Raw genomic sequence first — 17,393 nt, 5'->3', positions numbered from 1 at the left:
ACAGTTGTACACAGAAACGTCCATAAACCACATATAAAAAATGACATGAAAACACACACAAACTTCGTACATGTGAGCACAGACAAATATGCACCTTGACAAACAAACTGTGAAGTATAGACCAGAAAGAGAAGATAAAATAGAAAATATTCTGCATTTAAATGTGGATTTAAGCAACAGAAAACATGGAAAGGAAAGCTATTAACAATCATTAACACACACACTGTCTCACACACACATTGTTTCCTTTTATCTTCAGGGTTGGTATCAGTGACAACTCTATATTTACACTCCTCCTGGACCATTTCAGAGTCTTGGACTCTTAACACCATTCCTTGTGTCATAAGACTCCAGGCAGAGAAACACACATTTACACTTTGCCAGACATAACAATGTCGGAACACAGATATTTGGCTGCAAAAGATGTGACCACAAACAAACACTATGTTCAATATTTGCAGTATTTCAAACTTAAACCTCAAATGTTTAATTTGAATAGTACATAAGAAGTGTGAACATAAAAACAGTCACAACTTATACGTATTTTTACATGTAAATTTGTAAATAGAGTTTTTATATGAGGTTTTGTGTTTCACTCTGTTTCCGTTTGTTGCTCTGCAGGAAGTTCAGAGTTCAAATACACACAAACACCAGAGAGCTTTTATGGATTCCCTCCTGACAACTTTCAAACACACTTTGAATTCCTCCTCTGCAAACTTTTTTCTGGCCACACATGCATCCAGCCACGTATAAACTATATTTTTTGCCTGAATGCACCAGAGAGAGGCGCAACAGCAACAGTGAAGCAGCATGGCAGAAAGAGGGGGAAAGTATATTAAGTGAAGGTGAGAGGAAGGACCCAAGAGACGCATGCATTCAATCATCGTTTGTGTGGTGGAGAGGGATTGCATGCTAATTGGTACTGCAGGAGAGCAGGGTGGGTAGCATGTCCCTTTACCACCTGATTCAACACAACAACTTAAGTCGAATACGCGGTTAAAGTCAAATCAGTCTGTTATAAGGAATGAGGAGGGTGGGTAAAGAAGGAAGGAGAGAGGCAGAGGGAGAAACGGACTCAGTGTGGAGTTCATTTATTATGAAAGATGACTGAGTAAAGTGCTGGCTCACTTTTCCAAACTGAAGGATAAGAGAGAGCTTTGTTGGGCGTGCAGCAGAGAGCACTGCATTTTAATTGTCAGTAAAATGTCTAAACAACTGCTTCAGACCAAATAAAGTCTAAATAAAGTTTAACTGCAATTATGGCAGAACTGTCAGTGGTATATTTGATGAAGCTCACCAAGTTTACTCACTGAATTTGTCGAATAAGAACATCCATGCAAAGTAAAAAGCAAAGTTAAATTAGTTTGATTCAGACAAACCTTTATATACTGTTGCTACACCTGTCAGCTAACACAATAAGGCTGTCGAGCTGACTTGCTTCAAGGCTAGAAGGATCTTGTCTAAAGCAACACGTCCAGCTCAAATGTTGGTGTCCTCTGCAGGAGATGATACATATAGACGACATAGAAATAAAGAAGAAAATCCTTGCACTGTGATGAAGAGTCAGTGTCAGTATTTTGACTAGGATAAGGACACACGTAAGATTATTCATTCAGACATGCTTAAATACTTGTTTGTATTTTGAAAACTTAACACCATGATTTTTACCGTGTTTGTAACATAACATGGCTTTTAGAAAGGAGACTAACCAATGGGTTTAGCTAACATAACTCTCGGGTTGCTGGAGTATAAACTGACCCAAATTCAACAAAGAACAAGACAGAACATTTGCTAAAATTCTGATAACATCCACGATTGGCTTCACGGTGGTGAAATGCCAGACCAAGCACATTCTGCACCCTTGGTAAGCTTCCCATTTGTAGTCACCTTCACTACTGAATGAAGCACCCTACATCAAGGTGCAGGGTGTAAACACAGCAGGAAGCTTTGGGACAAACCTCCCTCTCTGCAGCGGATAAAGGAGCTGTCGTTATATTTGGTAACCATGGAGAAAATTAAAATGATTCCCATTTTATGTTCTTTATATGTATGTGTATCACTTTTATTTTGATTTGTGCTACTGTTTAACAAAATTTTTGTATCGTATCCTTTTACCATTGAAATCAATAAATGCATCAATAAATAAGTGATGAAATAAATAAACAAATAAATAAATAATACATAAAAGGGAATAAAACATATCCCTGAGATTCACTGGTGACATCTTCTCATTTTTCACTCTCCTCCTGTTACGAAATAAACACGACTATAGTTTTATAGTGACTAGAGAGGTGTAGATTTGATCCTAAATACAACATATAAGATGTTAACATCTGTATGACAATACTAAATGTCTGTTTTAGTTTGAACAGTTTACATTCCTCAGGGTTGTCGCGCAGTACTTTATTTGTACGGAGCTTCTTCCATGATGAGCACAGTTCTGCGTTGCACATGGTCAGTAAGTCAGCATCGATGCAGGCTCGCTGTTGAAGGGTTTAATAACCCACTTCCACTCCTCACTGGTTGGTTTGGGACTGCATGAGTGGATAGGGAGAGGGTGAAGGGGGTGGTTAGGGAAAGGTCCTACATTCACATGCACTCACACACCGATGACACAGCCATTGGGAGCAATTTTAGGTTCAGTATCTTGTCCAAGGACACTTTGACATGTGGACTGGAGAAACCAGGGATCCAACTGCCAATTCCAATTAGTGGACGACTCGCTCTGCCTCCTGAGCCACAGCTGCCCTCGATGGATTTGCCTTTTCATTTTCTCTTACTCTAATGCTCTCCAGACACACTCCTCTCCACTGTGCTCATCAGTGCTCTAGCATGGTCTGACTGTGATGATCTCTCACTGATGGACACTCTCTGAGTCACTTATGTCACCTGTAGGAAGATTAACGTGCAACCCTAACTAGTGTAGTTGGCTTTCTCTAACATGTTTGCACTCGTCCTTTAAATGGCCCCTTGTGGTCAAGCGATGTGGTCCGAGGATCCTCCTGATATTTAAGCAGATACCCGGAGGTTGGTGTCATCAGAGGTCAAGTGAATAGATCAGCGATGGAGTGTCAGCCTTGAATTATTCAGGTGAGTAATGAGACCCTGATAGCTCACTGGACGTGTCTCAGGGGCCTGAGGGGGAGCGGCTGGGGTCAGTGCTGCAGTGTACGGACTGTCTGTGTCTTTGATCAACAGCTGGTTTGTACTGGAAGTTGCAGGGTTGTGAAGTGTCCTTTAAGAACGTGTCACTGAAAGCTACTACTTGGTTGATAGTATAATAAACACCTTGGAATATTGAGATGTATAACCTGGGATAGATTTTGCCATATCATTGCAGGTAACGTACTTCAGCTTTGTTATGAAGCACAACTTGGGGTAAAACAAGTCATATTATTAGTACTATGTGTTAGTTTGCCAGGATCTTTAATGCCGCGGAGTTGGAGCACTTCCCAGCATTAGAGGTAATTTCCCCTGGGTTATTTGCAGTGTGCTGACGCTACGTCCCTTTGGATACAACAACATATGGCATATTTACCACGGCACACACTGGCCTGCACGCAGCACTTGGATGCTGGATGACCTGTTGTCCATCAAGGTCTTTGCCTGAGGATATTCGTCACACAAAGTGAACCCAATCTGACTTCTCTGCAATGTTGCCGTCACTAAGAGAGAAATCCTAGCATGGGAAAAATCAGTCATTCAAGTCCTTTCTCCTGAACCCCTACTGAGACGCAAACTGATACACATCAGGCACACACATCTACACACACACAGGGCTCTTTCTCTTAATATGTTAGATACTGTTTAATTAGTCTAATTGTTACTGGCAATATGCAGTACTACATTTATACAGTGGAGGTGAGTTCACCTTCCGTAGCTTTATGCATAACTTTATGCTACATGAGTTTATATTGCTGAGGTTTTATCTGCCTTTAGATGATCAGCTTTAAAGTTTACAGCATCCATTTACGTAATTAGAGGCTACAAGTCGACAAGTAACACCATACACATGTTAAAATATGCTAATGTGTGAGAGATATGACGCAAGAGGTAGACACAGCCTTTAGGGTCACAGCGAGGCGAAGGCCTGAATGCCTCATTGTCAGTTTGTCTGGTAACTTTAAACACTCATTAATATAATTTACATGTACTTAAGTGGAGAAACTTTTCCTCATATCAGCAATAAACATAACATAAACATAAACACACACACAACATCAAATATTCCATCATGCAGTGAAACATGAACTGCTGTATCCCAGTCTGCTCTATCACTAGCAAAGCGTGATAAATCCTTACACATTAAAATTTTATCTGCTCCTGTCGTGCACAACTAATACACACTTTTTCTTTAATATACTGGATGTAGAGCAAGCATATTTTATTCCTGCATAAACTCTCGCAGCTGAGTAAAATTATTTCAACCTTAGATCTCCATGAATAATTCATTGATGATACATAATGCTCTCATTTTGCATTGAATATTTTTCTAATACGCTTTTGGATAATCACATGAGAGGAGGGGTAATCCTTTATGAGCAGAGTTTACTTACCTTTAAAGAGCATAAGTAAATACAGTAGTATTACATTTTTGAGCCATGATTCTGTTTTTATTTCTTTACCTTAACACCATCAATAGACGCAGGGATCTGTGCTGTATTCTCAAAGAGAGGGCAAAGAGAAACTAAACCTCTACCATTTATAGGAAATAAAACATAATTTCAAAGTTACAAAAAGTCTTCAAAACTGAAATTAATCTGTGTCTGAACGTGTCAAAAACTGACATGTTACAGGGATGCCATTTCAAGACAGTCAGGGGAAAAATAGGTTTTGAGTGCAGGTTGTTCCACTTCGAAACAATACATGTTTACTGACAGTTTCTTCCCCCCCTTAAACTCTACATCTCTGTGCTGACAAGAATAATGTGGTGATTTCTTTTTTATCCCTTTGAAGTCAGAATAATACAGTCTGCATAATGACAAACATCTTCACATATAGTGAGGATTTATACAACAGAACAAGGTATGTATCTGGGAGAGTGGAAAATAAGTTTCTTCAGAGAGAATTAATCCTTGTTAAACAAAATCGCCACACACATACACACACACACACACTTTGTGACTCATCAGCAGCACAAATCATCCTTTAAACTCTCGAGTTGCTGAGGGCAAGGTATATTTTTTGCAAGAAGGATCAGCATAAGCATCTCCTGTGGATTATTATTAAGTGACGGGTTTGAAGATGATGAGAGGTCCTTGAAAATGGTTACTGCATTCAGTTTGTGAAACCGTCGGGGAAGATCTTAGCTGGAGGACTGTGAGCAGAATGAACAGGTGTTCAATCATTTAACTTCTCACTTGTACAGATGGGAGACAAATGTTAATAAATGAGTAGAGAAATATAACAAAGCAGATGCTTCTGAACAGGGTGCATATGGTACTGAATGCTTTGGGATTAATGATGAAATGAGACACATGGGCTTCAGTAAGAGGACACAAGAGCCAGTGTGGGTTATCTGTCATCACTTTAAGGGAAAACAGAGGCATTGATTAAAATGCCTCTGTCCTTAAAAAGGACAGACAGTCGGATCATGGCTAGGGAGGAACCTCCCAGTGACAGAGCACTTGTGAAAGAACCCAAACTCACTCACAAAATAAAATTAAAAAAAAAAATCACACTAATGAAATGTGCCACTGAAAATCATATCACCATAAAAGTAAGTGAACTTCGAGCACATGGAGCACACCTGTGACTGGGAGCCACCACCAATAGCAGCACTGGAAACAAACAGGAGGAGAGGATTGAGACCTAATCAAAACCCTTAACTTTAAAATCAAATCTGAAATGAACCCTAAAAACAAGACTAAAATACCATCCATCCATTTTCATGCACTTATCTGGGGCCGGGTGCAGGGCAGCAGGCCAAGCAAAGCACCCGAGACGTCCCTCTCCCCAACAACGCTTTCCAGCTCCTCCTGGAGGACTTCAAGGCGTTCCCAGGCTAGATGAAATATGTAATCCCTCCAGCACGGCCTATGTCTAGGTCTACCAGTGGGACATGCCCAAAACACCTCCAGCAGGAGGCGCCCAGGAGGCATCCTGATCAGACACCCGAACCACCTCAACTGTAGCCTGGAAATCCAGACCCAAATCTAGAAAGATTTAGGGTCTGGCTATGAGTAATGAAAATGGCCCAACTCGAGGGGCGGCACCAAGCATGCATTTGAAAATATCACTGCANGTGCTGTCGTCATCTGTTTAGCTCGCCTCTGGCCTGCCTGTATCAGATACACCGATGTGATTGGTGCAGCTCGGCTCCAACGGCATGGGTAATGAGCATCATTACAAATTGCCAAAGTGACTCGCTGAGCAAATTCAAATTGTGCTCTCGCCAAAGTGACTCGCTGAGCAAATTCAAATTGTGCTCTCGAGAGAACTCTGGATTTCCAGGGTACCTCAACTGACCCCTTTCGACGCGAAGGAGCAGCGTCTCTACTCCGAGCTCCCTCCTGATGTCCGAGCTCCTCACCCTATCTCTAAGGCTGAGCCCAGCCACCCCACGGAGGGAACTTATTTCAGCCGTTTGTATCTGCGATCTCATTCTTTCGGTCACTACCCAGAGCTCTTGGCCACAGGTGAGGGTTGAGCCGTAGATGGACCAGTAAAGCCCTCCCGCTCAGCTCCCTCTTTCACCACAACAGAAAGGCTCAGCGCCTGCATCACTGCAGAAGCCGCACCAAACTGTCAATCCATCTCACGCTCCACACTGAAATACCCACTACTGAACTAATACTCAGTAAACTCAGTCAAACTCTCCTGAATAGATACAGCTTAGAAAATATCTATGTCAGCTGCACAAAGACACTGTGTTTATGTTTCCTCTTCCTCATTTGGCACTGATCTCATCACTGATCAGTGTGAGTTCCTGATAGGAAACATGCCCAGGACTCCCAGTAGCAGCATCAGCAGCAGTGAGCATCTCCCTCTGCTGGTTTATATTGAACTCACTAATTCTGTTTCTGTCTGGCGAAGAAGCTTTTGCAAACGTACACACACACAAACACACACAGGGACACCATCTCTATAAATCACTTTGAGTGACTACCACTGGTGCACCCACCCACCCACACCACAATGATTAATCACAGGACAGGACCACCCCTGTCTTGATGATTAGCAAAGCTCCTCTGAGACTTTCTGTCTCCACCGATTAAAAGTTGATCAATTTCTCTTCTTCGGTAAACACAGCTCAGTTAGCCGGACGGTCATTTGGAAAAGAAACAAACGACATTAGCTCTCTGTCTCGTTTCGACTGTGTCACACTCACTCAGTTCTTTATCAATCACATGGAGACTGAGGAAGAGAAATGAAAGACCTAATGTCCTTCAGGTGTAGCCTATGATGTGGATAAGAACTTCTGGAAATGAATCACAAAAGTGGCCTGGAAGTAGCACACACTAATTTAGAGTTAAGTGTTCCTTGAACAGCGGGGGAGGAAAATCCGAATGGGTGTTGCTGAGTGAGATGTGTGTGATGCTTTCCGTGAATTGAAAATAGAAATGTTTCCATTTTCTTATTTAAAGCAGACACGTGTCACTGTGTTGCATTTTGACCTGCAATATGATTAAAGAAATTGAAAATAACCCATGCAAGTTAACATAACTGCATGTACGGACACACACACATCTACGCAGCAATGCACGTGCACACATTTTGTCCTGACTTAGCGCTACTGTTCCTGTCCACTCTCGTCAGCTGACAATAAATTATAAACACATTCCTTCAGCGCTCTGTCACCAGGAGGATTTATTACCGTCCACGGTGACAGCTTTGGTTGGACTTCACAGCTTCACAAATTCCTGGAAAGCCACGTGCTCATGAGTGAAAGCACACACACACACAGACTGGTAGATGGTGGGATACAAGGATCAGCTGCCCACTAATGCAGCATGTTTTTAAAATGTACAAAAGATATGAAATGGTGAAAAGATGATACATGATGTGAAACAACACAAAATGTTGCTTCTTTGTCGTTTGCAGAGTGAGGTTAACAAAGCTCACCATGATTTATGAGACCGTCAACACACCCACACACACTCAGTAAAGTACTTTGTTTTGTGTGTTGTTGTTTTTTTACTGTTTTATATGCTTCCTCTCTTCCTGTCATCTTTTCAACACTGAGTCATCCATCACACTGGCATAATTAATTTCTCTCCAACTGAAAAGTATTTCAAAAATTCAAAGTTTCACGGAGCATCATATTCCCTTTCAACTTCTCATCACTTTGTACGCTCGGTGAGTAACAGCAAAACCGTGACAAATATTAGAAGCTTCTCCCACCTGTACGAGGCTATTGAAACAATAAATAAAAATCCTGTGAATATTTTCCATTGATTTGATATACATTTTCTCCTATTAAGATATTATCATTTATTTCTGTTATGTTTATATCCATCAATCTACTCATTTTTATGTCTTCAATATCTGTGTGAGTTTCAGGCTTGTAGTGGCAACATGTTTACTCCCACAGAAACTTCCTGCAGCTCCCTCTGCTGGATCAGTCATGCCTTACACATGTGTCTCAGCCTTCTTCAGCATCATCGTTACAGTCCACCAGACCTTGAACACATCCCTCTCAACAGCAGCTTTCTATGCAGAGTAGCAGCAGCTCGACTCTGAGGTCACTGATCTACAGATCATGTCCTGGGGAATGAAGCCGGCCAGTTTGAGCTGCAGCCAGGCTGATATACAGTAATGCTGAAACACACACTTTACATCAACATTTACACTAACCTCTCTGTTGCTCCTGTTGACACCTACTTATCTTAGAGCTGCATTAACTGATCTTTACTTTTTGCCCCTTGTGGATCAACATCTAACATATTATCACTTTATAAAGGTATGATGGGGGACAAATTATCAAACAGTTGCACGTTTCCACATCCAGCCGATATAACTGCTAGCATTATTTTTCATTTGGAGCCACCTTGCAAAATTTAGTCAAATATTCACTCTTCTTTGGCTCTATTTTGGTCTCTCCGGGAGGGAGATTGTAACAACTAGTGAACCAGGTGAGAGTGGACTCAAACACACAACTCTGAAAACAGTTTGGGTAAAATAACAGTCTTTACTGGTCAAAAGGTAGGTTTGGTACGCAGAAGGAAAACCAGTGGAGGCAAACAAATCCAAAAAGGATGAGACAGACTCAATCAACTGGCTAAATTAAAAAAAACAAGAGGCTGGAACGCTAGACACACAAGGAGCTAAGACAAACTGGCACTGAGAGAAAACAAGACACACACCAAATACTCTGATGAGGGGAAGGATAACAAGACACAGGTGAGGCTAATCAAGGCGGGACAGACAATCACACACAGGTGGAGTAATCAGAAGGGAGGGAAAACACACAGGGACAGGAAGTGAAGTGATCTGAACGAGATGAGATGTGAAACAGGAAACAACATGAATGAATGGAATTAAAAGGAGATAACCTTAGAAACTTGAGCTGTGACAGAGATATTCTTTGCTGTGTTCACCAGGTAGTCGTTAAGTCTGTCTGTTGTTTCATGCTGTGCAGGGTACTTCATTTTTTTTTAGGTTTTTTCAAACCATAACAAGGAGATAAAACACTAAGGCACAGGAGACAGGTGATACTTAAACTGTGGGATTGTCACTATGAGTAACCTCTTTATTATGATATTCATTTGATCCATTGCTAATATGAAAATATTATAATATTGTGTGCAGCTTTAAAGAAGATCTCCTTTAGCACTGCTAATTTATCGTGAGTGTCATACATTCATTTAAATCTATTTGGTGGCCCTCTAGTGGCCATAAGGAGCCATGGCAATGTCAACAGTTCAATTCAAAGCAATTTATTGACTGCCCAAAAATTTACATACATAAAATGTATTTATTGCTTTGAAAACACACATTAAAGTGACTGAAAATAACATTTATTATAGTATTAGGAAATGCATTATGCTAACAGAGTTGCACTAGTTTGTATCACATTATCACAGATTATTATTGTCATTGAAAGTTAAGTTTACAGTGTTAAACATTTATGCAAATATTTTTGATAGAAACAACATAAGCACAATGCCTGTATTTTTATAAAAATAAATGAATAGTTAAAAGTGTAACTAGAGGTACTGCAGAACAATATCTGAGGTAAAATGTTGCCTTTATTTGACAGTCTGAGCTTGTAAAATATGTTTCAGCAAGACATAATAGTAGAGCAAGTTAAGTCAAAATAATATGTGTTGAAAAATGTCCTGTGTAAGGACCCAGAATTTTAATTCCAGTTTTCTTTCCTCATGGATATTATTTAGTGAAATCAAACCTATCTAACACATGTGAAGGTGCTGACTTGGGGTTGACGCACATTCAGTCAGTGTGAATATAAATATTTTGTAAACAATATATCTTGCATATTTATTTTAGCCCAAACAAGATGATTGCAAAATATGTGTGTATAACAAGACTAGGCACCCTAATCAGCTGGACCAGTTGCCAAATGAAGCAGTGGCACATCTTCCATCTACATTATGTCACGATCTCAATATTGTGGCTTCAGTTCTCAGCACTGCTCCACTAATCATCGATAGCAGTGGATTGAATCGTAGCATTGACCTCAGTAGCGGCTGTAGCGAGTGAGGCCGAGGTCCCGGTCGAGGTCCCGTCGCGTGGTTTGGCGCGGGGCCTCATCATCTCCTCTGTGTTACGTTCAGGTTTGACCAAAAGAACGTAGCACTTGGGCAGAAAGATGCAGGTCAGCAGGCCGAAGCTGGAGGCCAGGATGGCAAAAATCTGGACAGCGACCATGAACTTGCCACGTGTGCTGAGGTACGCCGGGACGAAGGAGATCCACACGATGAAGAAGACGAGCATGCCGAAGGTCATGCTCTTTCCCTCACTGGAAGACAGAGGAAGAAAAGTGCTGTGTCAGAAGAAATGGTCTTAATGGCAAGAGGACGATTGATGCTGCGGATCTCAAAGGTTGGTTGAAAAAGTGGACATAAAATTAGAAAATGAATAAACACCCAGTGACATTTTACAGATTAATACAAGTGTTTTTGTGTGTGCTGGCCAGCTGTCTAATTTTACATAATTTCTGCTGATGTCTGCACACAGCCAGGAGACGAGGAAGTGTAAGCAGAAAGAAATACTGCCTCTAAACATGATGATACACCATCTTTTTTCCTCCACAAGTAAATTTCAGGATCAGTTTAAAGGCTGTTTCACATATGGAATACATTACAAAATGCAAACTAAGCTTAAAATTGATGAGTTATATGTTTATATTTTTATTTATTCCCACTGTGTCCATTTACCCTCATGGCTGCCATTACGTTATCTGCTGTGCTCAGTGTTTCACTATTTACCCTGCATCCTTGTGTGTTTCCTACCTGACGTGGTCCTCCAGTTTGCGGGCAATGAAGGCAAAGACGAAGGCCACCAGAGCCAGCAGGATATCATAGGCGAAGATACAACAGATGAAGACCACAGAGCCTTCATCACACTCGAGAATGATCTTTATATTCTGGGCAGAGGTGTTCTCGATGGGGTGTGGAGGCAGGATGATGAGCCACACTGTGCATGCTATAGCCTGGGTTAGAAGAATGTCAGATACGACAGGATCAGGATCAGGTCAGAGTAAAATGCCAGGTAAGATGCTTGATATCATTCTTTTTTTTCCACTGGTTTACCTGTATTAATGTTGCCACAGCAGCTATTGCCCTCTGGTGGCCAAAGGTGAGACGGTCAACTTCAGGGTTAGCAGAGGCACTGGCGTCATTGTTGTTATTTGTGTTGGTTACAATGACATCAGGGCTGCCGCTGTTGGCTGCTGCTTCAGCTGCAGCCTTCGCAGCTTTGGCAGCTGCTTTGGCTCTGGCACGGACTGCTTTCAGAGCCTGAGCTCTCATCATCAACACTGCTGCCTTACCTGATTTACAAAGTAGAGCAGATTGATAGCACAATAAGAGGCTTACTGTAACCCACAGAGAACCGTGGGTGTACCTTTTTTAACAGTGTACCCACCCATGATAGAGGAAAGGCAGAGAGCAAAGCCCAGAGCCAGGGCAACTTGGCTGGTCATGCAGCTCCAGTGCTGCGGCTTCCCGAGGAAGACGATGGAGCAGAGGAAGGTCACCACCAGTGAGAAGAGCAGCGAGAAACTCAACAGAGCATCATTGGCTTTGACCAGAGGGGTGCCGATGTGCATAACAAACACCACCTGGAGAAAGACGAACACAGTGAAACACACCGTTTGACATTATAGCTCCTTACTCTCTTCACCAAGGGATCTGTTGGCTTCACCAGGAGGTTTGTCCTCCCCGTGTGAGTCTCACCCCAACAGCGATGGTTACTAGAGCTCCAAAGGCTGAGATGACGATGAGAGTGATCCCCAGCGGCTCTCCAAAGGCCAGATACTCGATGATTTTTGGTACACAGGTATCATGAGCCTCGTTGGACCACTCTTCATAACTGCACAGGATGCATGCACGAGCATCTGTCAGAGAGGGACGGAGGCAGGGTCGTGTTTATCTTTAAAAACCCACTCACTTTATTCACTAAGGTTTAACTTTCATGCCTATGAGGTACAGTTTGAAAGCTGTATACTGACTCGTAGAGTTGCTGATCTCTCCATCAGCACACGGGATACAGTCGAAGCAGCAGACTGGCTCTCCCTGCCGGATTCCCTTCCTGGTGCCCGGCTGGCAGTTCTCACTGCACACTGACCGGGGAGGCTGCAACACACACAAATACACAGATTTACAGAGACATGCACGCATCTGCACAGACTCACGAGTACAGACAGAGAGTATATATGCTATGACACTAATCATAATCTAGAAGGGTAAATGGTCAGTGACCAAAATGCTGCTGACCTCAAACATTTCATTGTTCCACAGGATGGAGTCGTTCATTATGGTCATCGTGTCCTCTGGAGCTGCTGAGCCGTTGTAGTGTCCCACAGTGACGTAGGATATCTCCCCATTACTGTTGACCTGCCAGTTAATGATGTCATAGACGCCTTCTACGTCCCCGTCATCAAAGTAGATCTCTTCGTTCGTGTGCGGCACTCTGAAGTGCACGTTCTTTAGGTAGTACATTAGCTAAAGGAGAGAAAAATGAAGCCACATCTGAGTCAAACACATACATATGAAAACAGTTGTACACACACACACACACACACACACACGTACCTGCCATGGCTCAAAGTTGGTGATGTCAGCACAGCTTTTATCAACGAATGGCCCCTGTCCGTCTTCACAGTGCTCCAGGTTGTGCAGGGCGTTGGCCACAGCATACACGGCTTTGTACACACTGTTTGGAGACATCATCATCATCATCATCATCATCATCATCATCATCATCAGACACACTATCGTTCACATTTATCATTAAAGGGTAAGTTCACCCAAAAAGAAAAACATGTTTTCACTTCATAGTTTATATCTTGTGCTGCAGAGCAAGACATAATGTTGTAATTACTCAAGAACTGCTTTCTTTCAAAGCAATAGTTCCCATTAAGAACAGTGTATCCAGTGTTTTCTGGAGGGATGCATTGCCGCTGTGTTTTGTAATTATCTATTACTTTGTGCTGCACAAATGTGACTTCATTCACCGCCATTGTATTACAGTGGCGGCAGAAGATTCAGAGGCAGGTATCCCAAAATCTCTGCGTATAAACCAAAACTACCTCCATGGCCAGACGACTTTTTTGAATTCAGGTGAGCTGACCCTTACATGGCGGTTGAGTAGTGCTATGTCGTTGATGGTGGAGGTGATAGGTCTTGCAGAAGTGATTCCAGTAGCATGAAGGTAAAAGAATTCAGGTGCAGTAGTGGCATTCAAGCAGAGAGAACTGACCTGTAAGTGATTCGTAACTGGGAAACATCAGAGTAGGTGTTATTGAGCTGTGCCACAGACTCAGTGCCTGTACACAGCCCATCAGGAACTCCCCTCGCGGCCCTGGGCAGCGTGCCGTTAACCGCTTTGGCCTTAAGTTTGGCCCGTTTCATGGCTTTGCCATAATCCAATGTGCAGTTAAACAACTAAAAGACAGAAAATAAGGTCACAAACTTTCTCTAGATTCGTGTATGACTTTAAAAGTTGCCACTGACAGCTTAATAAACGCACCGTCTCCCAGAATTCTTCAGTGAGCGGGTCATCATAGGGGTCAAGGTCCAATAGGTGGCGCTGAAGACCTGGGATGTCAGCCCTTTTGACCCCAAAGCCCAAGGTACCACCCAGCAGTGTGTTCACCTGGGTGAAAACATGCACAATATCAACTTAGCTCATTTTCCTCAGACTGCTGAGCTTTCACTGGACTGAACACTCACCCCAGGCTGGTTGATGAGAGCGGAGGTGACCCAGGCCTCGCTGGCGATCCAGGTGCGGTTGGTCACGTTGTGCTGGAGCAGCTCGCCAATAAGAGGACTGAGATCCACGTCTGACGAGAAGACCACGATGACCTTGGCCGTGGCCTCAACTACAGTTTGAACAATACGCTGGATGTCCTCTGGGGAACTCACCTACATTTATGACAAAAAAAACATTCATTTTTTTAATGGGAAACAAAATCACAGACGTGATGGTGAAAAACTCACTGAAAAGATGCTACCTTGGGCAAGACCTCAGAGAAGGCGATGCAGACACCAGCTTCCTCCACCTGCTCCTTGAAGTCCTTGATGCCATACTTGCCGTAGTCATCATCGGCAGCGATGGTGCCCACCCATGTCCAGCCGAAGTGCAGCACCAACTTGGCAATAGCCGTTGACTGGTGCTTGTCGTTGGGAATGGTCCGCAGGAAGGTGGGAAACTGGAACTTACTCTCCAGAGCAGAGCAAGTGGAAAAATAGCTGACCTAGAGGAGACACATATAACTGTTGCTGACATGACCTTGTTCTCTCCAGCGTTCATTTCTCCTTGTTGTCATCTCACTCATCACTGGCCTACCTGTGGGAAGTGATAAAGTCCAAGTATCCTCGCAGTAGCAATGGACAGATCGGAGCCTCCAGCGCCCACCAGAGCGGCCAGAGGGGCCCCGCTCCCACAGCGGTAGTTGGGTACAGCCTCGTCTTGCCCCGTCAGGTAGGTGAGGGTGCCCTCTACGGCCTTGGAGATGGTGAAGCAGGAGTCATAGATGACGTAGCCCAGGTCGGTATTGGGCAGCAGGTCATTCCTCGAGTTGATTTCGTTGATTGCAAACAGCATGGTCTGGGTCCAGCGGAAGGTACGGAAGTTAAACCTGGAGGATGATGGGAGAGTGATAACATAACGCAGTACAAAAGCTATACTGTCTGTGAATTTAAGGTCAGAAAGAAATGAAGTGAGAAAAACCCACATCCACATTTAGTTTATGTGCAAAAATGTAATACTTGACTGGACTGGATGACTGGAAGATACATGAACTATTTTGGTCTTTTGATGTTATTACCTAAATTAGCCACAAGAGGACAGTTTGCAGACTTGCTGATCATTGTTGCATTATACTGTCTCCATAATAATACAGGCTACTGACTAATTGGCCCCAGAGCTGCTGCCCTTCTCTGTCCTAATTTCTATCGTAAAATTATGAGGTTAAGCGTTCTCAGAAGGACACTGTGCGCTTGAAACATACACTCAAGTAAAAATATTTCTCATTAAAGGCCTAAAATATTAAATAATTTCACTAAAATAGGTGTATGTGCTTATCTAACATGAGTGTGTTACATTCTAGCGACACACACAATGATGAAAAATGAGACATGAGCAGCTCAACTCACCCCTCACACCCCGAGGACACAGGCACCCTTGAAGTGTTGCCATCAGTGGAAGCAATCCGCTTGTGAACAGGAAACATCCCTCCGACGACCACCTTCTTCTTCTCTACATCCTTGTAGCCGCTCAGGTTGAACTTGGCCTTCAGCTTGCACGTGGACGCTGCTGAAACACATCTGTGGAGGTAGAAAAAGGCGCATAATCCAAGCAAAAAGCGTCCGATTTCCATGCTATACAGACGCAGGAGGGAGTCTGGAGAGCTCTCGCTGTGGCAGACGGCAAAGGCAACAGCAAAGTGTGACAGGTGTCTTATCTGCTCTCAGGGGAGATGTGCTGCACGAGGCAACCAGAGAGCAGAAGTGGAGAGGAGGACGCTGGATGAGGGAATACTGATCTTTAATACATGTGAAACAGATAAGAAGGGGTTTGCTCATTTTAGTAAAACCAAAGCTTTGTGATCTTATTAATGGTGTATAAATTTAAGTTTGTTCAAAAGGTGCGACACGAGTTTTGTCGCCCTCCAGGAGCACAAACTGGACCCTGGACTATCAAACACACAGACACTTCTATGTCAAATAAACTCAAAGAAACATCCCATCATTTCATATCTCTTTGTTCTCCTCTGTCCTGTTAATGTATATCAGTGTATCAGTCTGCGCTCAGGTCAGCTGCTGAGGATAAACTGCCACAGGCCTCGAGTTAATTAGCAGCTGCATGTGGTAACTTGTACAGTCTTTACGCAACTTAACGGCACGGCTACTGTTCCAAAATCATGCCTCGTCCCCTGAGTGCGGGTCTGCATTTGTGTTGATGGGTGACTGAACTTGTCTGCTCTTGTCTCTCAGTCAGCGGGGAGAAACACACACCTGAACCCCCGGCACGCTGAGGGACTTGTGCTGGGTAACTAAGGCCAAACGCACGCAGTCTAAACTTCTCACAACAGTATGGCACTGTTATTACATGATATCATACTAAAGGGAAGCTGTCACACAGAAAGCAGGAGGATATTTTCATATAGTTACTGATGATAAGTGATGACCTTCAGTGTGTGCTTGAGTGATTGAGCCCTTGTGATCTGTCTCAGGCACATGAGCGACATCTGATTGATGCTGATGGGTTCTGCAAGAAATCAATTATGTACAGTAATTTACAGAGGCCTTCTTCATGCAGAGATTAGTTAAGAGACACATGATCAAATGGAAAAGAGTCTGGGCTTGCTACTTTTCCATTTTACTCTCCATCTTTTAGCTTTTTAGTTACCTATAAAGACAGTTACTTTTAAGACTGTTGAACACTTCCTGAATCCAGTTACACACACACACACACACACACACACACACATCACTTCAGTCACAACTGGACTGGACTGTGGAATGGGCAATTTTAATCTTACTATATAATGACGAAAACTCTGTGGGTGTGTGTCTGTTCCACGTTTTTCTCCTCACTGACTTGGTCAATCCATGTGAAATTTGGCACAGTGGTAGAGGGTCATGGGAGGATGTGAATGAAGCAATATTACATCAATTGGCCAAAGGGGGGCGCTATAGCAACCGATTGAAATTGCAAACTTTGAATGGGCATATCTCATGCCCCGTATGTCGTAGAGACATGAA

At 43.0% G+C, this 17,393-nt stretch overlaps 1 protein-coding gene across 1 annotated transcript; it reads right to left on the bottom strand.

Moving 5' to 3' along the window:
* Positions 1 to 9,896: 9,896 nt before the first annotated feature.
* Positions 9,897 to 16,030, bottom strand: LOC126405631 (vomeronasal type-2 receptor 1). The gene is made up of 14 exons (XM_050069438.1): positions 15,783 to 16,030; positions 14,974 to 15,265; positions 14,639 to 14,881; positions 14,358 to 14,549; positions 14,155 to 14,280; positions 13,885 to 14,069; positions 13,218 to 13,338; positions 12,900 to 13,127; positions 12,635 to 12,758; positions 12,360 to 12,520; positions 12,049 to 12,244; positions 11,715 to 11,953; positions 11,415 to 11,614; positions 9,897 to 10,921 (listed from the first exon to the last, which is right to left on the bottom strand). The coding sequence occupies exons 1-14, from the start codon at positions 16,004 to 16,006 to the stop codon at positions 10,600 to 10,602; spliced, it is 2,853 nt and encodes a 950-aa protein (XP_049925395.1). The 5' UTR covers positions 16,007 to 16,030; the 3' UTR covers positions 9,897 to 10,599.
* Positions 16,031 to 17,393: the final 1,363 nt, after the last annotated feature.

This window comes from Epinephelus moara, chromosome 2, assembly GCF_006386435.1.
Source record: "Epinephelus moara isolate mb chromosome 2, YSFRI_EMoa_1.0, whole genome shotgun sequence".
Lineage (NCBI taxonomy): Eukaryota > Metazoa > Chordata > Actinopteri > Perciformes > Serranidae > Epinephelus > Epinephelus moara.
The sequence above is the reverse complement of the archived record's forward strand: the minus strand, read 5'-3'. Positions and strand labels throughout refer to the sequence as shown.

Coding starts and splice junctions, on each gene's coding strand:
- LOC126405631 (XM_050069438.1), bottom strand. CDS start 16,006: ATGGAAATCGGACGCTTTTTGCTTGGATTATGCGCCTTTTTCTACCTC. Junction 15,266..15,782: donor GTGTCCTCGGGGTGTGAGGG/GTGAGTTGAGCT, acceptor ATCATCCTCCAG/GTTTAACTTCCGTACCTTCC. Junction 11,954..12,048: donor CTGCCTTTCCTCTATCATGG/GTGGGTACACTG, acceptor TTTGTAAATCAG/GTAAGGCAGCAGTGTTGATG.